This window comes from Streptopelia decaocto, assembly GCF_964273445.1.
Source record: "Streptopelia decaocto genome assembly, chromosome: 4".
In the NCBI taxonomy this organism is placed as follows: domain Eukaryota; kingdom Metazoa; phylum Chordata; class Aves; order Columbiformes; family Columbidae; genus Streptopelia; species Streptopelia decaocto.
Genome location: NC_138658.1, coordinates 19120033 through 19145922, shown reverse-complemented (window position 1 = coordinate 19145922; position 25890 = coordinate 19120033). Strand labels below are relative to the sequence as shown.

Sequence of the window (25890 nt, the reverse complement as noted above, 5' to 3'; positions counted from 1 at the left end):
AATCCTCTCTCCTAAACAGCAAAACTGACTGTTCCTTAGTTAAATTAACCATCAATGATACAGAAGCAAGCCCTTCTGTTCTGCTCAAGCTTTCTGTATGTCTCAAATCCTTCCCAAAGCTCCCGAGATTAATATTTTATAAGTTCTCATGTCAATTAGGTCAAATGCTAACCTCATTACTCTCGTTTCCAAATTTTCTTTCTGCAGACATATCTAGTTATTCGGTTTCGCTAAGCTGCAGCTGTCTGGTTCTGCTGGTGTGATGCCGTGCCCGACTTCAGCAGCGCTGGCCGCACCACATGGCTGACCCACTGTAGACTCACTCAGCCTTTCAGGTAGGAAGGGACCCCAGGAGGTCCCTACTCCAACCCACTGCTCACAGCAGGGTCAGATCAGGCTGCTCAGGGCTTTATAAGGGTTGGTGTTTAAAGCCCCCCAAGGATGGAGACGCACAGCCTCTCTCGGCAGCCCACTCCCCTGCTCAGCTGTCCTCATGGAGAGGGTCACTGAACCCCTGTTGTTTTCAGTAATGCCTGTTGCCTCTGGCCCTCCCACCACTGTGAGAAGCCTGTTTTCTCGGTAGAGCTGCTCTAAGTGGTGGGCTACTGCTGGGTGTCCCTGAAGCCACCTCCTCTCCAGGCTGAACAAGACCCGTTACCCCAGCCCCACTTCGCAGAGCGTGTGCTCCAGCCCCCGACTGTCTGGGTCACCTCCGGTAGGACGAAGGAGACACCTCCTGTGCGCCCCAGCCCGCCAGCTGAAGACCTAGAAACACTCTGACTTTCCTGTAAGGTGATTCCTGCCTCTCGTCAAGCTGCGGGGGAGCGTGAGATCCCTTGCAGGTACACTGAGGCGCTCGGTGACAGAGCACTGTCCCCACGGCCCCTGGTAAGAGCTCACCAAGTGCAGCCCCTGCTTGGGGTTCTCACCCTTCCCACCAAACTGAAATCCAAGAGCCCATGTGTCATGGCAGTTAAATCCCCCGATGCCAAGAGCATCAGGTAAGAGTGTTTCTGGGTGTGGCGGACGGAGAAGCGGTTTCTGGGTGATTGTGAGGGTTCCGCAAGGAGGTCGCCTCGGTGTAAGGACAGATTTGGAGCAGCATTGCAAGGGTGCTGTGCTAGCCCGGTGTAAACCTGGGCTGGGGGTTTTCCAGCCACCTGTGCTGCTCTGTTCCGTGCCACCGACATTCTTCAGGAGAAATAAACGCTTTTCTCCTGTGCACCGCTGCCCGTGAGAGTCTCACACGCGTTCGCGGGGGCATCCGCGCCCCATCGCTTCCCCTGGAGGTGACTTGGGGCGGCTGACACGCGCCGAACCCCGCGCTCCCACCGCCCCTCCCTCCGCCAGCCGCCATCTTGCGGCGGGGGCGGCTCCGCCTCGAACCCGCTGCCCTGCGGCCGCCGGGCGGGCACCGCGCGCCCCGGCCCCGCCCCTCCCGGCACAGGAGGGCGGGGACACGAGTTGGCCCCTCCCCGACGGGGCGGTGAGAGGCGGGGCAGCGCGCGCGCCCCCGCCCGGGTTCCCGCGGCTGCGCCCCGCCCGCCGCTGCCGCCGCCGCCATGGACAGCGACGAGGAGACGCTGGAGGAGACTGTGGAAGGTACCTGCCGTGGGGGGGTGTCGCCGGCACCGGCGGGCGTGCGAGAGCGGGGGAGTCGGCCCCGTGGGCGCCAGGCGGTGCCCGGTGCGCGGGGGCCCGGGCAGGTGGCGGCCCTAGAGGGGCGGCCGGGGCCGGCGGCAGCGCATGACATCAGCGGGCTTATGCAACGGCCGCGCTGCACGTGGCGGAGTGTGACCGGCGGCGGGGGCGCTGCTGCCTGGGCAGCGCGGCGGGGCCGGGCGGGGCCGGGCGGGGGCAGCCCGCAGCAGCCCCGTGCCGGGGCCGGTGTCAGAGCTGGCTGCCGCCCGCTGTGTGCCAGCCCGAGTGGAAAGCTCCAGCCCCTGAACCCGCTGGTGACGTTTACTGTGCTCCGAATGTGCAAAAACAAACAAACAAAAAATGGTCGCGTTGTGCCGTTGCTGGTGGGGCTCCCGTGCAGGCGGTGGCCCCTCCGCCCGCAGTCTGTGCCCCGGGGTTTGCACGACGGGCCGCTGCGCTGCCCTGTGCTTGCGGTGCCTGCTGCCTCTGCCGTGGCACAGTACCGGGGCTGCGCATCCCTTCCCCTTCAGGACATGCTGTACTGCTAGAGCCAGGGCTCGACGATCTTAAGGGCCTTTTCCAACCAAAATAATTCTGTGATTCCGTGCTGAATACTAGCACCTGAGCCACCGTGCGGGCTGCTGGCCGTGGTGGCTCCTCCCGAAGTGGTTAACTAGTATCAAGGTATACCTGGCCTTGATAAATACTCTGGAAGCGAGAGGCAGCCATTCTCTAGGGCTGCGGTTATGTTAGTGCACGCTGAAAAGGGAAAACAGCAGGTGGAAGAAGTGACAGTAGTTGTGTATGTGGGCAGCAGAGCTGGAGTGGAGTCATCCGAACTGGAGCAGGAAGGCCCATCTCCGGGGCAATATACCCCTCCTTTCGTGCTAGCCTTTTATGAGTGGAGGACTAACCCTTCAAGAGTTTTGAAACTGAGGCACACGCCTCTGGAAGGCATCCCCGACGGAAACCTTGGCGCGCGGCAATGTAAATCAGCAACATGCCGTCATCCCGAAGCACCCAGGAGCGGGGTTCGGCTTTGCCTCGTGCAGCTCTGGAACAGAGCGCCCAGCGGTACGTGAAAGCGCCTGCTCCTCGCAGGGCACAGTCCTGCCAGAAGGAGCAGCCCTGGATTTTCAGCTGTTGGGATTAAGCACACAAAGTAAGGAGCTGCTTATGACAAGATGCCAGTAATTCTCATCGTTCGGTGGTGGGCTGTTTGTATCTTGTGGCAGGAGGATTAGGCCTCAAAGCGCGTTTCTCCGAAGAAGACATCGAGCACGGCAGCATAATTTAGCAATAGATGCAAGCTAAGCAGCTGCTGCTAGGATCTGGATTTATGGAACAGGCGTGTGGTAACAGAGCCAAATGAAAGCTTTGTTGTATAAAACATGATTGTGAGGGGAGTGAGATTCTTCAAACGCAGGGTGCTATGGATGGGGTATGCCCTGCATGCTAACAGATGTCTTTTCCACTTTCTTTCCTCCTTGCTCCTCAAATCTATGGCTTACAATTGTGTCTTGGGCAAGGAGTCATAGTTTTGATTCTTATATCCCAGGTAAAGTGTTCTACTCTATTGTGGATTTGCTTAGTGTTTCTGTGGGCTAAGGAAACAAGTTTTTAAAGTACATGTTATTCAGCAGTGTATCTGAAAGTGTATTTCTGAGTGACACAGAAGCAGGGTGCTGCTCTGGGGGGTGAGTAGGCTGGCTGGGTGTTTTTGCATTTACCCAAAGGGAGACAGAAATGTGACAGAAATCAACAGGTGTTTTTTTTATAGGCATTGTGAGGGGAGGGGTTGTTTATCGTTGTTGCTCCTAAGGCATCCATCTGGCATCTTTGTGGCCAGAATCTTTTATTGATGATGCACACTGTATGTCTTCTGTTAAGTAATAGCAATACTGACAATAAAGGGCATTTATCTTTGGTTTGTGTAGATCAGTGTTACTGGTAAGCCTCATCACGCTGCATTGTGAACTACCCCCTGTCAGTGTAATTCCTTTTCTTGAAAAGTTCACAGTCGGAGCTTAAGAGGAGATCTTGAGAGATGCTTTAAAGAGTAATGAAAGTGAGGATTTACAGTAATTGAAAAATATGATTACTCACTTTGGGTTTATTTTCTATTTGTGAGAGGAGAAGGGTGAGAAAGGGAAGTGTAACACTCTGCTTTGCTCCCACAGAAATAATGAGTATTTTTTCCATTGAGTTCATCTGGAACAGAATTAGAGCCTAAGGCCTCAGCCGCGTAGGAAAAGTTGCATCTATGTAATTAAACTTGAAATTACTTTTTTTCTCTATTGACTAAGCCAGACTGAATGTCTCTTGTTGGAAGTGGGGGGGGGGGGGTGTATTTTGTTTTTTCCAATAGGGGAAAATCTCTAGCATATTAGAAGAATTGGGTTCTTTGTACTATGGCTGATATTAAGACTCTGTGTAGAGGCTAATGGATCACAGCTGACCATTTAAATCTCTGGGATAGTCTGTATTGTATCATGCAAAAGTCCTGACATGGATGCTGTGTACAAGTATGGCAGCTTTTGTGTTGGGCTTTGCATTCCAGCAAAATCTTGACAAAACTGAATAGTCACAGACAACAAAGTTGCAAGTATGTTTGTTTGTTTGTTTTAAATAGTGTAATGTACCAGTATATTTTTTAAAATCCAAATTTTTTATGAAAGTTTTTCTCCTGTACTGAGGGGAAAATTGGTACTGTACTGATTAGGGTTTGTGAACTTATACCACTATACCCTTCCCATATGGGTAAAACTGAAGCCTTTAATAAAAACCATAAATGCTGACATGGTCGGTTTTGTTCTAAAAGGGGTGTCCATATCAGAAATTTCAATGAGCTTTTAGTTAAATTGACATAACTCCTAAAACTTTTCCCTTCTACAAAAAGGGATGTCCTGACTGAATGGGAGGAAAAAAAGCCTTTCTTCTTTTTGGAGACAGCAGTACACTGCCCTTTCTGTTCTAATGGTTTTATCTTTAAAGTTATTAAAAGCCCTTTAGTGATGCAGCTTTTTTCCCAGCCCCCTACTTTTGCTTTCTCGTTTTACTCTGTTACTTCTCGCAGCTTGGACAGTAAGAAGCGTCAACTGATTTTTATTAGCTTTTCAAGCTTTTAACTCTTCTCAGTCTAGGGAACTTCATTTAAGAGCTCGGTGATGTTTTGAGAGGTGGCTGAACTGGAAGCGAGGTGGGTTGCTGGTCCCGAGGGACAGCTGGGCTCCCAGCCACCCAGCTCTGCTGTGGCTGTGGGGTGTGGGCTCAGCCCCCCCAAACAGCAAGGAAGGGAGGAATTTTCTGCCAGCTGAGCGATTTGCAATGACTTGCACAGGGCACCAGGCAAGTGCCAGAGCAGGTGCGGGACAAACTTTGGGGAGCACACATGGGAAGGAGGGAATCTTGGATGAGTTTAGATATTTCACCATTATTTTCTCCTGTCTGCCTTCTTTCTGGGTGCATTTCCATACTTAATGTAAAAAGTACAGGAGATGGATAGTGAAACTGCACAGCGTTACTTGGTTACTCTGAGGAACATTTGCTTAGCTCTTTTTTCCCTTCCTCTATCTTTGTCTCCCTCCCTTCTTTTTTTAAATGAAATTTTACTTCAAGGTAGACAAAAGCTTGGAAATAGATCCTGACGAAGTATCCTGTGCTGCACACCATTCTTCTGTCAATGATTCTGGCATGAAAAGGCTAGGGCAGATTCTGCACCTCATAGGAGAGGACTTCTTGACCAGACGTTGCCCCACATCCTTATCATGCCATGTCTGTGATGTCCCTGAGGGTCTGTGAAGCATCCCAAGGAAGCAGCAACTTATGGTGATGTGAGAAGAACACATGAACATGCATCTCTCCTCTGGGTACCCTTGTGACCACAGAACCCTGTGGACCTGTTGCAATCAGGGCATGAATAGTTGGCTTTCTGAAGCCACATAGGTGGATGACATTTCCCACTGCTGTCCGCACCCCTAGTTTTCTCTCTGGGTGTAGGACTCAAGGTTTGGTAATGCTGAAGTGCCACTTGTTGCCTCCATCAGCCTGGGCTGTGATCACTGCCTCTCCAGGTGTGTGTTGAACCTTTTCAGTTGAGGGCAAATTTGGTCAGGGAAGAGCCTGACCTGAAGCCTGCAGAAGTAGATGCGTGTGCTGTCTCTCATCTCTAGTAGGCTTTGTGTGCCTCGCCAAGACACTCAGGGGATCGGTGGTCAGTTTTTGTTTACAAATGTGGAAGAACGGAAATATACGCTAGCTTTTATTTATTCATCAGTTTTCATGCAAAATTTATACCTGCTAAGATGTGACAATGGGAGGGCGTTACTCCCGCACCTGGTGTATGGCTGTGCTGGAAGCAGCCCTGCTGAGCTCCAGCATCTTGGTTCTGCAGCCGGAGCAATGTTCTCCTAGTGCAGCGCTAAGGACTCCAACTTCACGCAGGTAAACTAGACTATAACAATTATTTAAACCACGCTTCTTTCATTTTCCTTTGGCTTTGAAGAGGCAGATGGAGATACAATATGAGCTTTATCATGCTTTAAATTAATCAGAGTTGACCGTTGTATTCCGTAAAATACAGACCTGTGCAGGTGGGGATCCAAGTGTGTCGCCCCTCTGCTTTCCCCATGTGCCACAGCTGAAATGGGGAAAACCGATGCGGCTGGGAGAGGGAATGGCCTGGGGGATGTAATGTGAACACGTCAGAAAGGCATTGGAGAGCAGCATTTAAAATATGAAATAGCAACTTGACTGACATATTGAAAGTGCATAGTACTACAGATATTACCTGCTTTTATTTCTTTAAATTCCTGTGTGTATAGCTACAAGGTGGCACACCCACATTGTTGTAAGACATACTTATCAAAAGAAAAACACACAAACAAACCCTTTCTTACTCAGTGGTTTAAGTCTGAATCTATTCTCTTCTCACCAGGAAATACATATTTTAGATAAATAATTATTGGTGGTTTTTTTATGACACATATAAACACAAGTTAGAATAGTGTGAACCTTGTTTCTTCTAGAAACATGTCTTTTTTGCTTATTCTTCCCTTCTCTCTCCTGTCTCTCATACTTCTTCTTTTATCCTGACCCTTTTTATTTTTTCTTTTAAGCAAAGTGTGTTACCCCAGTACAAACTTTAGTTGTACAGAATCTCTGATCACTGTTCCTAACAGAAGTGTCTTACTGTTTTGCACTAGGGAGCTACTGCATTTCAAGTACCTGTATAATCAGAACAGGTCTGCAAATTTATATAATGCTTAATATGTTCCTTTGCTCTTTGTCTGGACTTTATTTCAGGGCATCTAGATGATGATGGGTTGCCACATGGATTCTGTACAGTCACCTATTCATCGACTGACAGATTTGAGGGAAACTTCGTGCATGGAGAAAAGAATGGCCGTGGCAAGTTCTTCTTTTTTGATGGAAGGTAGACACTGACTCTTCAATTTATCTTCTATGTTCTGCCTCCTGCTTGCATTGATTGTATGCTGCTGAGTTTCTGGATAAGCTTTGTCATTAAAAAGTAGCTGGAAAGTTTCCTGTATTGCTACTGTAGGCATAGTGCTGACAGGGTACCTTTGGGGGCTTGGGAGCTTTGTGTGTCACGCAATGCCCGGAGTTGTTCCCTGGTGGGAGGATGCAGCAGCGTGAGCACTTTTAGCCCTGTAAAGTCACGAACTAATTAGAAACCGTAAGAACTGGGAGATGGTCAGAGCTAGTGGAAACCATGCAGACGACGACTTGGACTGCGAAGTTTGAGTCTATAACTGCAAGTAGAATTCTTTGTTTTCCTAACAGCCCTGTATATAGAGACTGCAGGTGGACTGGGAGCTCCCTGTGCCAGACCCCACGCACAGCCGTGGGACCCTGGGAGAGAGGCTTACCCTCTGCTTAGTCTTGGAAATTGTTTAGAGGTTAAAGGACCGAGTTAAATATGGTTTTGTTTCCAGCTCTGCCTAATCCTCTTCAAGTTGCTTGTGGCCTGATTTATCTTCAGAAAAGCCCCTCTCTTCACTGGGAATTGTGACAGTGAAATTGGGCTTATCTGTAGCTATGCATGTGTTTTCTTCTCAGATGTTTGTTATGAGCACCTTGTGCATCTTCCCCCAACTACAGCATTTCTCTCTGCAGTTGCTCAGAACTTCCTCCAAAAGAGCAGCAGATGTATAAAATGACACGATTCTTCATGGTTTTGCAGCTGTTGGTGGCACTATGAATAGCAGCCGTTAAACTGACAGTCGTGCCGGGTCTACTCTCCTCCTGCTCAGAGAACTTGTGAGCAGGAGCGGAGGTATTGTGCTCTCAGTGAGTCAGCTCCTTGTCTGTTCTTGCCTTTGCAATTGCTTCGTGCTGAGAATCGTGGGGTTTTTTTCATGAGAAAGATAATATATTTATTCAGTTATGCAGGAACTGATCAGGCCTCCAAACTCAGACGAAGAAAAATCCCCACTGTTGTTGGTAATGGGCTTATTAAATCTTGTGTGAGTAACCAAAAATCAGTACTGCTCAGCAGCTGACCTCTCTAAAATGGCCTTTTTTTTAAGTTAGCAGACAGCGTCTCTATGGACACATGTACGTAAGGCTTCTGTGCTTGTTGATGATCTCAGCAGAGCAGTTGCTGATTGTACAGGCAGAGAAAGTGACCCACTATTTTGTTTGTAGAGCTGCTCCTCCAAGTAATCCAGGGTACAGGCAGTGCTCTGTGGGAAAACTCAGGCTGCTGCCGCCTGTGCTGAGCCTTTTCTGTACAGCTTCAGTGGTGCCAACTTTTTTTTTTTTTAAATTTCATAACCCTTAAAAAATGGAACAGTTGGCTACTGTATGACTGCAGGAACTAGCAAAATGAAAATATACAAAAATAGTCTGTTATATGGTTTTGGAAAATGGGATGTTTTTATAAACTGCTCTAAGCTCATTTAAATTTAGCTAAAGCAGAGTTAAGCGAGCCGTGACTCTAGTTGTTAAAGAAGCTGCAATTTACCTGCCTACACCCAGGTAGCAAGAATAAGTGGATGGTTCAGGTGTCGTGGCGTGTTGAAGGAAGAACCGTTTAGCATGGAACAGGACATGCTGTTTCCATTAACCGTGCCGTGGGCAAGGCTGAGTGTTTATAAAGAACAGAAATTAATGCCAAAGAATTCTCAAAACACCTCTCCCCTTACAGCATTGTGCGCTTCAGTGCAGTGAGTTCCCTGGTTTCAGCATTCCTGGATCTGTTTTCCTTACAGGCTGCTGGTAAAGGCTGACAGCTGGGCTGCTGGGAATAGTTGAGTCCTGTCAGCCACTGGACTGGCAGCAATGTAAGCGTTCCTGTTTTTTGAGTGTTGGGAAATAGGGTTAGCTGCCTTGTTTGCCTCTGCAAAAACTTTTCCCTTTATTGGAATAGCTGCCCGCTTCCTGTTGGTTATTTAAGATAGTGGAAACCTGGAATGAAATATCACTTGTTTTTTCCCCCTCCTTCAAAAATATAACAGAACCCAACGTATTCTTTCAGAGAGAGGAGTTTTACCTCTGGCATACTCCCTGTTTCGGATCTTGTACTTGAGCTTTCATCGATGCTGAGGTTTGCTGGAGTGCGCCTCACAAAACACTCTGTGCAGTGACTGAGCATGAGAGTCGCGTTTGGCACTGACATACAGCCGCTGTTCTCCTTTAGCTACAAGCTATTCTAAACTGACATCTCCCACATCATGGTAGAGAATGGTATTATTTTTAAGAAAAAGTTCTGAATGTTCCAATATAGAGGGAAAGGTGGGAGATCGGGGAGTGAGAGAAGAGGGTCTGTCAATGACACTTAATACCTGGAAGGATAATGCAGTAAGTATTCCCCCCACCCCAGCTCTCATCTCTGGTTTATATCCTTGATCCCCTCTAAGCCTGGTAGATAATGGGAAGACAGTACATCTCATAAATCTTGACTTTAGTAAAACTTTACATTATCACAAACAATCTGAGAAGCAAACCAGAGAAATATGGGCAAGCTCAGGGTTTGTATTGTCAAGATTTTGTTTATGCAAGACACAGAAGCTATTTATTCCTTCTTGTGCTGGTTGTAGTTGCAAGCATTGTGTTTGGCTGCAGATACCATACTTTGAGACCTCAAAAAAAGAGAGAGAGAAGGAGGGAAGCGGGGGGAAATAGCTCAAAAAAGCTGCAGGAAGTATAGAAGTTTGAGAGAACCTGACCTTTTAGGCAAGGTTGAAAGACATGGATTTTTTAGTTTAAGTACCTTTCTTTTGATTTCCTTAGATGATATGAGAGTAGAAAGATGAATCATTTGGAGCTTAATACAATTAAAGAAAACCTAGAGATTTGAGTTACAGTAAAAGAAAATATATTTTTTTCCAATGCCGAAGCACTGTTGTAATTTAGCAGCTTGTTAACTTCAACTAATACCATTGAAGCCAACAAGGTGTTTTGTTCTCTTCCATTACATAAACTGGGGGTAGCTGCTTCTTTTCAGTAAACCTACTGAAATATGGACTCTGTATGTGTTGTCAGCTACAATGAATTTAAAATCTGGTGATCTGTGATAAACTGGAGGAAAAAGTGTTGTCAAATGGTCGAGTACAGTCAAATCAGGGCACAGATTCGTGGTGGTTCCCTCATGTGCTGTGCTGCTGTAGCTGTCTGTGCAGCCCTGCAGCAACCTGGATCAAGAAATTCATCATCCAACTAAAAAGTAAACCCGCTTTCCTGCTCTGCATCAGCCTTGTGTTGAGGCTGCGTGAGCATTGCTGTGGGACCGTGCAGTGTGAGGAAAGGGGATGGTTAAAACAGCATTGCTGTGAAGGGAGCTGTGGAAAACCAAAGCTGAAGTCACGTTTGTAAACACGCTGTCCGTCGTGGGTGATGTAACTTCTCTTACTGTAGTGGATTTTCCCGTGGAGACCTCAACCAGCGTGCCAAAGTTATGTGAAAACAGAGTGAAGCTTTAGAAACCAGAAAGTTAGTTCTGAGAAAACGTGCCTCCTGCAGCTCTTGAAAATACGTTTTGTAAAACATGTAGAGCCACATGCTCCCAGCCCCTGCTTGGGCTTATGTGGTAGATGCAGACGTCTGCATCAGAAAAAAGGAGCATGCAGTGAAAGTACGTGCACTGCAGCTGGCCGTTCACCAAGTGTGCTGGGGTAAAAGCTAAACAGTGCATTTCCTTATGATAATTCTAACCTGAGAAAGAAATAACTGAGCAGATTCTCTTTTACAGTTATGCTCTCATTCCTTGTAGTTTCTCTCAGCAGCCTTTATTAAGAAATTAAGCAGATTGTGAGATATTATTGCATCGCTTCTAGAGGGTTTGCAAGACAAAACTGAATTGAAATCATGTCTCTTTGTTCAAATCCAAATGCACCACTAGTTCTGTTTGACAAGTTGTGTTCCACTTTAATAGGAATACATGAAAAAAGGCAACGCTTGTAGTGAATCCATTACAGGTTGCTGGTAAGTGTGCCACTGGGGAGCTAACACTGAACTGGTAGCATGCTCCATTATGGTCCACCTGTGTGGCCGTTCACTTTTATCTCACCAGAGAGATGTTAGCAAAGATCCAAACAGAGGAGGTAGAAAATCCTAATGTGAGAGTAGCCAGCTTGAGTAATTATTTCTTCTTTGACCACAAGCAGTCCATTTGCTGCTTTAATTTGTCACCCCAGCCTATAAAAAAGGCTCAGCAATGTAATTCAGGTGAAGAATGCAGTGTCCATGCAGTGCACCCTGGTGAAAGGACAGTGTAAGTTGCTTTCTGCCTTTTGGAGGTCCCCAGAAACAAGTTTCTGTTTTTCCTCACAGCTTTCCAGAGAAATCAGACTTACCTTCCTACTCCCCTTGCGCTTGTTCCTCTCAAATTTGGTCGAAACTAGCAAATGCATTAGAGTTTCAGACAAGGGGGGCAGTGATGCCTGGCGATTGTTGCAGCAGTGGTGCACGTTTTGGGGAAGGCTGTAAGGGACCCAGCAGCAGCGTTGGCAGTTCAGCTCGACTTTCTGGAACATTTCCCCCCAGCCCCTCCGTACTGATAGTATGTAGAATGATAAGCAGAGGAACAGGGTTGTGCTGTGCTGCACGTTGAGACTTTGGATTCACTTCCTAGAGAGACAAATAGTCTTCCACTGCTGTTTTCTTTCCCTTTTTACCAGCACCCTGGAGGGATACTATGTTGATGATGCTCTGCAAGGCCAGGGAATCTACACCTACGAGGATGGAGTGGTCCTTCATGGCACATATGTGGATGGAGAGCTGAATGGACCAGCCCAGGAGTATGACAGTGACGGGCGGCTCATATTCAAAGGGCAGTATAAAGACAACATTCGACATGGAGTTTGTTGGATTTATTACCCGGTAAGCCTGACTGCCTGTTCTCTTTATTGCAGAATCACACCATTATGTTATCTTTCTTGTCTCCCCAGCTGAAACAAATACATACCATGACCCAGCTAGCCAAAAGTCAACACACAAAAATCCAGGTGGAAGTTTTGTGCATTTCTTATTTTGGATAATCCAGCATACAGTTAAACCTTTTTCAGTGTTGAATTTTTGCCCAATAGACAGAATTCAGCAAGGCTGTGAGATACCTCCACCATTTTCATCTTCCAGGGAACCCTGTCCCTGGGAAGTGCACTTACGTGTATCTCCTCAGGAAGGCTGGGAGAGTGATTTCACAGAATCACAGAACGTTAGGGATTGGAAGGACCTCAAAAGATCATCCAGTCCAATCCCCCCGTCGGAGCAGGAACACCCAGATGAGGTTACACAGGAAGGTGTCCAGGCGGGTTTTGAATGTCTCCAGAGTAGGAGACTCCACAACCCCCTTGGGCAGCCTGTTCCAGTTTCTTCTCAAATTTAAGTTGAACCTCCCGTGTTCCAGTTTGAACCCATTACCGCTTTGTAGTGGTGTCTGCAGAAGAGAGGCATGGGAGCCCTGCAAGCTATTGCGGCCTGCTGCTCTTATTTAACCAGGAGAGGAGACTTTGTCCACTCCTGCAGGGCATATTGTGAAGCCTGGCTTCGCCCAACAAATCACACGTAACTGGTGTGAGAGCTGTGCCTCTGACTGGAGGGTGGACAAGTGCTTTGCTCATTAAGTAAGCCAGAATTTGATCTTTCTGATTCTTAGTAAACAGTTGGGTATTCCTCTGGAAAACTCTGGAGAAATTTGTGATGTGCTTTTACAGCTGTGCTAGTTAGAGCAATAGGGGTTCTACTGTTTTTTAGGGTTTTTTATGTTGTTGTTGGGGAAAACATCTACATGCAATTAAGATGCTGGTCAAAAAACCAATCTATTCCTGTGCTACATATTGCACATATTTTAACTGCAGATTCATTTCAAATGCTCACCATTGTCTGTTCATTTTATTTACTGGTTTTCACTAGTATTAAGCCTGTGTGTTATAATCAACAAATGCGTGGTGCATGCTGCCATACAAGTAGCAGTTTTTCAGTACTAGTGTATGAAATACACACAGCTGACCCTTCAGGTCATATGTCTCCTGTTTCGTCTTCCAGCTCACAAAGTGTTGCTGTACCTTCTGGGAATGTGGATCTTTGGAGGGTGTTTGTCATTATCTTGCCGGACTAAAGGATGCAAGGTGTTAAAAAAAAAACCTTTGCCATGCAATTGTTTATGCATGATTCTGTGCATGATGCTATGTGCACAAATCTTTACCCAGACTTAAGATTCACTTTCCTTACTGTGGTATCTTTGAAGCTCTTTCATCCTTGGAATTGAACAAAATGGTCCCACTCTGAAACAGAGTCCGTGCACAGTGATCTTGATCTAAACCAGTCTGTTTCCACATCCCACCTGCTGGTTTTGCTCTAGGGCACTATTTGGAGATGTTTCCTTGTCCTTTTTGAAATAGACATGAGAAGTCATTAGATCTGTGCTAATCTGTGCGTCTCATCCTGCAAATAGACCTAACAGAAGTTGCAGGCAAATCACATATGGCAAAGCCCAGGGCTGAAAAGTGTAAAGCGTAGAGAGGAAAAGTGTTGCTGATAGTGGCTTTCAGCAAAGAGTTGTTCTTGTCTAGTAACACCTGAAATCGTGGAGGGATGCTGGGGACAGAGAAACTCTCCAGTTGTCCAGCAACTGTGGGTTTTTGCTGGTTTTTTTTATTAGGCTCAAGTCTTTTGATGTGCCATGAATTAGCAGTGAGCAAAGCAGCATTTTAATTTTTTCTTTCCTCTAGCGCACAGTATCGTGCTAAGAAAACTCAAAGTTCATGTGTGTCTTTGGACCTTGGTTCACAGATTGTTCACTTAAAAATTTTGTCAGCTGAAGCTCAGTGTTCGTGTCACTTGGAAGGAAAGACCTTGGGTTTTGCCTATTTCAAACAACACAGAAAACTCAGTTAATTTCTTTTATCAGTTTTATCCTGACTGGAATGACTTCACCCGGCTTCTTCACGTGTCTGTTTCTCACTCCTTTTCATGAGCTCACATCTGACCTTACTGTAACTTAGATTGCTTCTTTTAAAAAGTTGGGAAAAATCTGTTTAATTTACTGAAGATAGTGAAGTATAACTAAATGCTCTGCCTTTTGTTTCTTGCCCATGCTTTCAGGATGGAGGCAGCCTTGTGGGAGAAGTGAATGAAGAAGGGGAGATGACTGGAGAGAAAATAGCCTATGTGTATCCTGATGGAAAGACTGCGTATTCTGGAAGGTTCATAGATGGAGAAATGATAGAAGCAAAACTGGCAACTCTGACCTCTGTGGAGGATGGGAAACCTCAGTTTGAAGTAGTACCAGGCAGTAAGTTCAGCTAACACAGAAACCTGTATTCTTGCTGTCAGCTCTTTGCTACAAACAACTCTTTCTGCAGTTTTTCCCATTAGAGGCTCTAAGGGCTGGCTGCGATGTGATGTGATAATAAGTCTGTTAGTGAGAAGCCCTTTTTCTAAATTATGGGGTTGGACAGAAAGGCAGGTGGAGCAATTCCTTTGCTCTGGGAACGAGTGGGAAGTGGCCCATGCGGTGGTGCTGCTGAACCATGTTTTGTAACCCTTCCCTCCTGCGCTCATGGGCACAGTCCTGCTTGTCACACACACCTTGGCCATTGCCATGCGTGCCAGCAGGAAAACCTGCTCAACAGCGGTAACGCTGGCACAGCTACAGGCTTTGTTTTGTTAGTAAAATAACAAAAAGCGGAAAGGGAGGCTGTGGTTTGGTTGTGGCTCTGTCAGTTGGGTTTGTGCAAGTGAGTGTTAGCCCAGTGAATATTCTGGCACCTGCATGATGGGGCTGAAAGGACACAGGGGTTGGAATTAGTGAACTGGATTGAGTTGTTGTGTAAGTCTGGTTGTCTAGCACCCTTTAGTCTCTCTAGACCTGTTGTTATAAAGTGGCTATGGAATGGTTAGGGTCAGGGTGGTGCCCTTGACCCATGTAGCCCATGCTCCTTCTCCAGGGCTGGTGCTTCTGGAGTGGTTTTGTTGCTCTGAGGTGTATGTGATGTTTTGGAGGTGAGTGGGTTAAGATGTGGACAGGGCCATTAAGTAATCGACAGGAACTATACTAACACCTTTACTGTTTAGCCAGCAGAGATTGTCTCACTTAACAGGAAACAACAATAGTGAAAAGGGCTTGAGAGTCAAATGCATGTGACTTTTTAATTTAAATCTCTCAGTTGTGATAGCAAACCAAAATTTAACTTAAAACATATCTTCTGAGAGGGTACAGTTGTGCTTTGTAAACAGGATTCATTTGCACTCTGGATGAAGCTGCCTTCAGCCAGAACAGATCTTTGACACCAGGGACAATGGCCTCTTATCAAACTTTGCAATATTCTGTTTGTTGAGGTTTGGTTTTGGTTTTGGTTGGGTTTTTTTGATGTTTTTGTTTGTTCGGTTTTGGTGTTGTTCTGGTTTGGGTTTTGCATTTGTTTGGTTTGGTTTTTTGTTTGGTTTGGGTTGTTTTTTTTTTCCCTTCATCTTATTTCCCTCTGCATCTTAACCCATCTCCCAGGCAGTCCAGGCAGCTGATTGCAGAGGGATGTAATGTTATCAGTAGAGCTGTACCACTGAGTTGCTTATTAATGGCAGGAAATAAATTACTGTAGCAAGTGTACTTTGTGATTACTGAACATCATCTACTGGTCGAAGTCTCTTCAGGATTTGAAGTAGAAAACATTTCATATTTGAAATAGTCCAAGATTTTTTGTAATTAATGCGGTGTTAACTACATCCTTTTAAATTTTGCTTTACTTTTGAATCAGAGATTCTGGGAGAGTCCGTTTTGAAAGTCTGTCCTGTCCTCCTTTAAAAGTTGGTAGCTTGAAGAACATATAAATCACCTTTTTGTCATAGTCTGCTGTGCTACTCTAGTGTGTCAAAGGGAAAAATAATCAAGAAACGGTATCTCACTGAAAACCTCTCACAGGTGTGTTCTATTTAATACCTTTTTTTGGAAGCATAACTTTTATTTCTTGCAGTCTTTAAAATTTAATTATTGAATGTCTTGATTACATTAAGGGTTGCATGCTTTCAGTACTGCCAATTCGTTTATTTGCTTTGTTGATTCTGTTTTTTTTTAGGCCCAGTATACAGTTTTGACAAATCTACTTCATCCTGCATTTCTACAAATGCACTTCTTCCTGATCCTTACGAGTCAGAGAGGTAGGCTTTTTTTTTCTTCTCTCTTTGAATATTGTCCATGTTTCTTTGCTGTTACATATTTAGGGCCTAATTTTGCAAACCTTTCCTCATTTAAAATGTAGAAGAATTGTGTAAGGGTTTGTGAAATGGAACTCGTACTCTACATCAGTCAGCATTTGACTTAATCAAATGTCTTTCTGATTTGCACGATAAAATTGCACTCTAGTGATTAGAACACACCAATCCTTTTTAAAAGATTAAATGAGGATAGTTTCTTAGCATTTAAAAGGCATGTTCAGTCAAGTCCTGGACACCACTAATAGGCCACATCTGCAACATTCTGAACAAATAAGTATGCTGTTCCCTATTTTCTGGATGTGTAACTAGCTTCAGTTTGCAGTGTTGTGCATTCAGTGTGTTTCACTGGATGACATGCCTTGTGCAGAGTTTTCTCCCATCCCTACAGGTGTAGCAAAGTGGCAAAACTAAATCATCAGGCTGAAGGAAAGTGAGATACTGTTTGTGATAACCCTGAGATGTCAAAACACATTTCTCAGCAATCGTCCTGTTGTAGTCAGTCAGTGATACGTTTCTACTTCCTCCGTGGCTATTCCACAGTTACACTTTTTACCTAGATTTTAAGACACCTTGTGCTGTAACTATCTCAGTTATAGCCCTTTTCTGATACTTGGAAATACCTAAATAAGCAATTAGTGAAATGCTGGCATTAATTTGCACCAAGTATTTGAAGATCTGGGTCTTCACCTTGGGAACTCTTGCTGGGTAGAGTAATAATCAGTGCATGTACACCAACAGCTTCAGCTTAGTGGGAACATCTGGGATTCTGGTATGTTATTGAGAGAGTTATTGAGCTGAACCCATCACTGAGTGATTGGCACTTAGAAAAAATGAATTTCCAAACTAACCGATAAAGTCATCCCCACCATATCTCTACTTTGCCAAAATCCAGAGAACGTATGGAGAAGAGGAAGGAGAAGGAATTGTGTTTGGAGGTTCTGAATTGTTTAATTTTATTATTATGCTGAAGTATTAGTCTTTATGCCAGTAGTGTGGTGATAATACTTCTTGAAAATGAAAACTGTAGCAAATCACTAATTCCATGTCCGTTTCCCCTTGTAGGGTGTATGTTGATGTCTCTCTCATTTCCAGTGCTGGAGAAGGATTATTTTCAAAAATAGCAGCGGAAGCCAGTACAGTGATGTCCTTCTACAACGGAGTGCGAATTACACACCAGGAGGTAAAGGAGAGCAAAAAGTCAGTCTGAATTTTCACTGCTCCTTCTGAAATCCTCTTCTTATAGTAGGATCTTACACCCACCCTTAGGATTTAATATGATGAGTTTATTGAAAGAAAGTACATTTTCACTTAAGTCTCTATTAAAAAGTGGTGGGTTTTTTAATGACTTATAGACAAGTTTAGTTGCATATATTTGAACTTTTGCTTTCAAACTGCTGTCAAAGTTGACCCCTCCATGCACACACTGGATTTTTGCCTTGCAAACTAGGTAGACAGCAGAGACTGGTCCCTCAATGGAAATACAATATCCCTGGATGACGAAACAGTCATAGACGTGCCAGAGCCCTACAACCACGCCGCCAAGTACTGCGCTTCGCTGGGGCACAAGGCCAACCATTCTTTCACTCCCAACTGCATCTATGACCCGTAAGTAGGGTCCCGTGTTCGGGAGGGGAAGCTGCAGCCCAGCAGTGGGGGCTTGGAGGCTGTAACTGGGCTTGTAAGTAGCTTGGCTAGGACCGCACAGTATTTGCTGGGCTACAGATGCTTGACCAGCACCATCGAATGTGCTGTCATTTCTGAAATAAACATCTTGCTACTCTGCAGTTGGTGCAGAGCACTAGGAAACTTTTGATGTATACATACGCTCAAGGGTATAAATATTTTCATACCAATGTATAAATAGACAGACCTGTGGAGATACTTATTTAGAAAATAGTTTTCCTTCTCTAAATAAACCAGTTTCCTTTACTGTGCGACCCTGGGGTAAAAGATGTGCAGAAGTATGTTGTGATTGTTTGGTAGGTAACCTGTACAGAGGAAACTGAGATGAGTGATTTTCCACGCCCTCCAGTCTCTCATAATCTATACTGTTTCTCTGTCACGCAGATGTTTACCACCACAAGCCCAAGGCATGTGGCAGTGATTAACTTTGTTTTGCTTATTTATTTCAAACAAGCAATGTTGCAGGACTGTTGAAAAACTTCCAGTAATAGAGCTACACAAAGCTATTTTAATACATTTATATTTTTGCTTATTTATGCCTTCATAAGGCTGACTCAAAGCAATCTGCTGTCAGATTCTATGATCCTACTGTGAGCTGTGGGTGACTTCTAAAGCGATAAAAAGGGGCTAACAGGGTCTGTGAATTGACAGCTAAGCCTAGCAAAAGTGTTTATTCTTTGTCTAGGTTTGTTCATCCTCGCTTTGGGCCTATCAAGTGTATCCGTACCATCAGGGCTGTGGAGAAGGATGAAGAATTAACAGTGGCTTATGGATACGATCACAACCCCGTTGGGCAAAACGGGCCAGAGGCACCGGAGTGGTACCAGCTGGAACTGAAAGCTTTCCAGGCTGCCCAGCAAAAGTGAAACAGAAGCTGCTTCTCTGTTCAGCAAACTGAAATAGAAACTTGGATCTATGCACTACCTTTATACTGAAAACTGGACAACCAGGGATTGTTCATGCTGTTGCATCATAACTTTGCATTCTGTGTTAAGAGATAAGTTTCTTGCATACTAACTAGGTTTGACTGTGTTACTCATAGCAGATTTAAAATTAGCTAGAGTTGCACCAGACTTATCTGGAGAAATTATTTAATATTCTATACGAGACGTGATATTCTTTGGTAGCTTATGCTTTTGCACCATATGCAAAGATGCCAAAAGACTAGACAGGAAACTAAAATGGGTATATCGTTCACTTTTAGTCGGCAGACTTAGTGTTGCTCTCTATCTGCCTAGGCATTATTGTGCAACTGCATTTTGCATATATGCCACTTGTGATGATAACAGTAATATTTTGATATTCTCTAATAGTAGCATAATTTTGCCTTTTTAAACCTTTGATCTGAATCTTGCAATAGAGCAGTTAATTTATTAGTATATAGGAGGCTGGGTTTTAATTCCCCTTTCCTCTTGTCTGAACGTTGTTCTTTCTACAAATCCTCTTTTGCAGGAGAAAATCCTTTCTAACTAGTGGAAAGGCTTGTATGTGTATGTGAGAGTGCTGTGTGTTAGTCTCTGTGGCTCTCTAAATAGCATAGCAACATGTTCAAACCTAATATTTATCTAGCCTTGATGGCTGGCTTATTTAATTTATAATTATGACATGCAGATGATGCTGTTCTTTGCATGAAGATTTCCTGGAAGGAGAAACAGATTCACTTTTTGAAGGGCTTTCAGAAGCATGTGTTCTGGAAGGCGGGCACGTTACTTGCATTGTGTCTGTGAGTTGTTTTGTGTCAAAGCAGCCAGTTCTCGAGGCAAAAAATCGTAGCAGTGCGATGCTTGAATCTCGCATGAATTCTCTCTACGGGAGGTGTCTGTATTTGAGGGCAGGCTGTAGTACTTGGTTGAGGAGAGCTGTATCTTTTGTATGTGTTCAGTTGACAAAGAATATAGCCTTGTAGCCGTCTTTTAGTAGTATTGGTTTGAGAGACAGTAAATTAATATAGTACGAGGTATCAAAATAAGATTTTAAAAATATATATGTGAAAAGATTGTTTTTGAAAGACAAACAATGAATGTAAAAACATCACTCACTGCTCATATTTAGAAACAGCAGTCAATCCATAGCTTTGTTGCAGTCAACAGTGGGAGGCTTGTGAATATTCACCTGCAGGACTGTGTTCTGGGGTTTTTTCAGGGGTAGGGGAGTTGTGCATTTTTTCAGATACTGTACTGGTCTTGCCTAATGCTGTATAAAAGAGAAATAGTGTATCATCTTGGTCTGGATACTGGAGCCCTTTTGGGACTCCAATGTTCTCTTTTGGGTTTAGCAGCCTAGGAAAAACTCAAATGCATTTGCAACACTTTCTTTAGATGTTTGTAGTTTTAAAAAGTTTGTATATATGTAACATAAATTATTTGGGAATCAAACCTACATTTCTGTGGCAACACACTTCGGTTGGTTGCTTGAAGGGCCGGAGCTGTCCAGCTGTATGTGGAGCTGGACACGGAGAGTGTGTTGGGTTGGTACCTACAAGCAGAAGGGTGAGGTTGCTGTGGTGGGCAGTCCCAGAATCCTCGCTTTGCTACCCGCACAGGGCTAGAAATGGTAAATAAGAACCTCTCTAACCTGGGGCTCCATTTAGTCCCTTTGGCTGATCACAAACTTTTCCCAGCACCTCGCCGTTTAAGCTGGTGCAAAAGCTTCATGGTTGTGCTGGGGAGCAGTAGGCTCAGGGCTTTTTGACGCCCTTCAGCAGTGATCCGAACGTGGGCTTTGACGCCACCCGTCTCCTCACACTCCGCTTCTCGTCCAGGGCAGGTGGCCGGCAGAAGGGACAGCTCAGGGACCCGGCTGGGCCTGCAGAGACACAACTGAGCCTCCTGGGTGAGGGAGGTGTTGAAGGCCAGTTGGCAGCACGGCTTCAGCAAATCGACCTCAAAAAGAAACATGCGTGTCCTCATCTTTCCCTGAGATCATGGCTGTTTCAGGCTGTCGCAGGAAGACCTGCCTCTCTGGCAGGAGGCTGTTGTGTGCTCCTGGTGGATTCCTCTGACAGGACCATGATGTTTGCGAAGCGGAGGCTTGTGTTTATGTGCAGGGAAGAGGAGAGGGAAGATATGTGACTGAACCTTGCTGTGAATGGGTGGTAGCTCCTTCCACAGTCTTTGGACTGCTTGCCTCTTTGTGCCTGCTAGTGAATTGTGCTTCAAATGTTCTGATCTCTAGAGCTCTTTCAGCTTCATTCCCGATCAGTCTCCAATTCCTCTGCTATCTCCTCCTCATGTGGAGTTGCTTATGTGTTAATAGACTTGTCAGTGTTCATATTTCCTGATTTTTGAGATAAATACAAGATAGGTGCTCTTTGTGTATTCAGGTTAGATGGTTGCATCCTAAAATCGGGTAATTCTAAGGAAAAAAATAAAGGCACTGAGGTATTCTCTGTGTGTTCTCAAAAGCCATTAATTTGGTGGCAGTCAAGCAGATACTCCTGTGTATGCTTGTAGCCTGGTAGTATGCCACAGCTGTGGCTATTGTCCCTGTTAGCTCTGCTGTCCTTTTTCTCTCTGCTCTGTTAAAATCTATTGGTCCTCCTACAGATCCCTTCTTCAGTGACCAACCTTCTATAGAAGTTGTGATTATAAAGCTGCTTTGGCTTGATTCAGGACCAGGCCTTTTAATTCTTCTTTGTTTTCTTTTTCTTTGTGGTCTATTAGAGTGGGGATGGTTGGGATGTTTTTTACCATTGGGTAGTGAAAGGGCTCAGGGCTTTTTGTGTTCTTCAGAGGTTTTTGAGAGGTGTGTGTTGGCAACCACAGGTTCAAACACAGGTTAGTTACAGAACTCCAAATAATGCCTTAACTTGGTCAACATATTGCAGCTCAGCTTCTGGGGCTCACTAGGTAGCGAGACCAGCTTAGCAAAACTATTTATCAATAGTAACAGGAGACCCACACCAAAATATGGTTTTCATTTTGGAGCAGGTAAAGTAGTCATTTTGCAAAGCAATCCATTTGAGCTTGTTGAATGCAGCTGATTATTGGTGAATGTGCAATAAGTAAAGAAGCTCTGCTTCTTAGAGCCTGGGCAAAGACCTGTCCTGTCGGCACAGAAACTGGAAGAAGAGCTGATGCCCGTCAGATGAGCCTGGATGAGCAGCTGGCTCTCAGAGTGCCTGTTGTGACTAAAGAATGGCGTAGGAGAAGGTGGAATTGCTGCTTTTTTCAGGTACAGGTCAGTTCCCAGCATCTGCCTTTGGTCTACAGTGCTGCATGAGGCTCCTCTGTGATGAGAGGCTTGTTACCTGAGCTCTTTTATGAGACAGAGCCTACATCAGCCTGTGTTAGAGGCTGCTGCCTCTTTTTTTAAAAAAAAAAAAAAAAAAAAAGCTAAATGGATCTTCCTGCTCCAGCAGCACTGTGTTTTGCCACCGAGAATACAGAAGCTTAGTTTTCTGGAGAAGTGGTTAATCTTGGAGACAAGGGAGCATGAGAAGTTCCAGGTGAGAGCTGCCTGCTGCTGTGTCACTCCTCTGGATAAGAGGGAAAAGGGGTTAGGCCTGGGGGGGGTATCTCAGGTTGAGTCTCGTGCTATTATTTGACTCTCTGGGATCTACCTGATTTTCCTTTGCAAATCTGGAAAAGATTTTTTTTTTTTTTAGTAATTAAAAAAGATTAACCTACATAAACACAGTTGCAACAGTACCCCCTAGGATGGCCTGTGCTTTTTCCTTGATGCAGCTCCTGGGTGACTGGCACGGGTGTTGAGGTGTTTGGGAGGCCTGTTGCTCAGCCTTGCTCGGCTGTGTATTTCAGGGGTGACGAGGTAGCCTTCTCCTTAATTCAGCCTTTCCGTGTTGCACACGGTTGGCAGCGGCTGTGGTTTCTTCCCCGGGGCTGTTGTAGCACATCGCCGGTGTGGAAGCCAGAGCGCTGCCAGGGGTTTCTTGCTCTCTGCCAGGCACTGGAGGAGAAGAGTAGCCAGCATATGTCTCCTGGTGGAAGGAACTGAGAGGTGGTGGAAATGGTCACTTTTCTGTTTCCTTCCCAGTCGGCAGCAAGCCCTGGGGGACCCCCGGCTGTGGGTGAGCTGTCCCTGTTGCTGTTTGTGGGTGCCCTTGTCCTTCAGTCAAAACCGGTGCTCACCACTTCGGTTGTGCCAGGAACTGTACAGTGTCGCTTCTGTCCCAGAGACCTCTGCGATTTATTTTTTTTAATCCGTTTTGCTCGATTTGAGAGTCTTTTGGAAAGCGCTGCCATTGCGGTGAGGTGAGAACTTGTAGAGAGCTGGTGACCTGCTGCTTTCTTTTCCTCTGGCACAGCAGAATCGCTGCAGCTGTGGGTGCCTGAGGAATTCACCTCCAAGCACTTAAAAAAACAAAAAAAAAAACCAACAACAAAAACCCAGTTGCTTTGAAAACAATGTTGCTGAAGTGTCTCCTTATATGCTGAGGTGCTGCATTAGACACCTCTTCCTCACTTACACCCGCTGACATACACTGAGAGCATTTGGGCGAGGAACGCAGGCGTGGGAGCAGCTTTACCTGTGGCTGTAAGTGGGCTTCGTGCTCATCTGCACCCTGGGGAGAACTTCTTCCTTTTGCTTTGTATACTGGAAACATGAGAAATATATTTTTTTGGACAAAGCATTTCTAAGCAGTCTTATAAGGGATTTTTTTTTCTTTTTAAAAGGTGCAAGATTGAGTGCATGTTTACTTGCCCCAGATCAAAGGTTTTGAACACTAGGGTCACTGTCTGTTGAATGGACCCTCCTCTTGGCACTCTTCTGTCTTCATGCAATTGAAGCTCCTGCCCTATTTCTCTGCCAGTTTGACTGTAACTACTTTTTTTTTCCAGGACAAATATATACACAAAAATTCTAAGCAATTAAATGTTGAAGCCATAAAATCATGAGTGTGGAAAGACCCTCTTCACAAGTTTTAACATATTTGTACGTGAAATGATGTTTGTATGAAATATTTTCATGGTAGAATGAGTATTCAAAAAAAAAAAAAAAAAACAACAAACCTTCCACTAAGATCTAAAGCAAATTTAAAAGGATGTCTTTTTGTAAGATGTAATAAGTAGATCAATTTTATTTTTGAAGAGGGGATGCAGCGGATGATCTTTACAATTACAAATGGTCATTTCTGCTATTTGGGAAAGTATGTATGCAGCATTACACATGACTGTCATAAATAATTGCAGTAGCAAGGCCGGTCACATCTTCAGGACATACCTCTCAACTTGTCCCTCCATGATACTGTACAAACGGACCCATCCTTCCTTTCTGCAGATTTCCTCCTAGAAAACTTTTCCTACTGTAACTGTACTGAATTTAACTCTTGAGCTCAGATCCAGACTAAAATTGTGTATTACTTAACAGTTTCCGCTGGGCCTTCTGCTGTTTTAATACTCTTTAGCCCATAATTACTGGGTGTCTGTTCTGAAGAACTAAGTGCTAAAGAATAATCCTTGGGGTGAGCTTACACGTGTGTTAACAGTTAACCCCGGAGTATTTAACTTGTATACAGTACTTGATAGGTGTTTTATGACATTTGTACTCGAACTATGAGCCTTACTGAACATCTGTAGGTTTATTCATGAATTTTAAAAAATGGATAACTCTAAGAAAGATGTTTACATGAATGATGATTGCCCTTCCTTTGATGTTATGAATGAGGTTTTTATAGTGTGTTTGGGTGTATGTGCAAGGAAGTAAGAAAAATGTTTCTGGGGAAAAATAGACTTGACAAACATTTGTAATAAGTGAATTTTAAAGATTGCTTTAATTGCGCTATGAAGGCAATGCAGATATTAAAATATTCAACAGAACCATCGCCTGTTGTTGTTTTTGTGTGTCTTGGTGTGGGTCATCCTTTGATCTCTCCCCCTTGCTTGTGTACTCTGTGGGTGCTTTGCAGCCATTTATTGCTGGTGTGTGGGAGTGGGATTTGGTGCACAGTTAACACACATTTAGGCTGCACTGTATCAATAGTGAACTAACAACAGAACACTCCCAACACTACTGCCTTGTTTTTTTCCTGGCAACTTTGCCACTTTTCCTATTCGCTTCTCTCTTCTCAGTGCCTATAACATGGGCTTTAGTTGTGTTGTGATATGGAAGAACATCCTGCATGGTTGTCCCAAAGTGTCTTTAACAGTTGTACTTTAAAACGTGAGTGTGCACGGGTGTATTTTTCTTTCAGGCAGCAGGCAGGCATGGCAGCAAGCAGCAGCAGTGGCTTCCAGGCAGGTAACCTTCTCCTCTCCTAATTCACTGTACCCTCCTGCTGGGTGAGCTGCGAGGAAAGGGGCAGCACTTGGGTGCCTTCCCTGCCCTCTGTGATCACTGCATTGCTGTGGTGCCTCAGGGCGCCTTGTGCCGTGCATGGGTGGGCAAAGGCTGCGCTCTCCCCCTCCACAAGGGCGCGGAAGGGACTTTTTTGCTCCCTGTTACGCCTGGCCTTGGCATTGCCAGTTGCACCTCCATGGCCCTAAAGCTGCAAACATGAGTGCTTGCTGTGTGTTGGCCATATCTCCACATCAGGCTGTGTGGAGGGTGACACGGGGTTTGTGGGGGCTGGCTTCACCCAGCCTGGTTGTGTTCCAGTCCGAGACTGGTGGTGCAATCCTTTGCCCACACCATGGAGAAGCTGTGGGTTTATTTAAAGATAGAGAACTTCTGAACTGATTAAAAAAAAAAAAAAAATAGTTTAAAGAGTACAGTGCTTGTTAGGACCAGATTTGTGGGTACTTGTGCTTTCTTTCCAAGGCAGAGAGGACACCTATGTGCCAGAGGAGCCATTGCCAATCAATCTAAATAAACTGATCACACAAGACATTAATGGTCCGGACTGAGAGGGTTTCCCCAATGTAAGGTGTTGTCCACGCCTGTTGTGCAAAGCAGCACTTCAGTCTGAAGAAAAAAAGGACAAAAGTTCCC

General features: G+C 45.0%; 1 protein-coding gene across 4 annotated transcripts; it reads left to right on the top strand.

The window, feature by feature from the left end:
* Positions 1-1507: 1507 nt before the first annotated feature.
* Positions 1508-24779, top strand: SETD7 (SET domain containing 7, histone lysine methyltransferase). Of its 4 annotated transcripts, none has more exons than XM_082051981.1 (8): positions 1508-1602; positions 6946-7075; positions 11784-11985; positions 14209-14398; positions 16179-16260; positions 17380-17497; positions 17765-17922; positions 18686-24779. In XM_082051981.1, exons 1-8 carry the CDS (start codon positions 1563-1565, stop codon positions 18864-18866), a joined length of 1101 nt encoding a protein of 366 aa, XP_081908107.1. In that variant the 5' UTR covers positions 1508-1562; the 3' UTR covers positions 18867-24779. The 4 variants fall into 4 exon arrangements, with proteins under 4 accessions (XP_081908107.1, XP_081908106.1, XP_081908105.1 ...); XM_082051980.1 differs by having other exon boundaries at positions 18668-24779; XM_082051979.1 differs by lacking the exon at positions 1508-1602 and adding an exon at positions 2373-2715.
* Positions 24780-25890: the final 1111 nt, after the last annotated feature.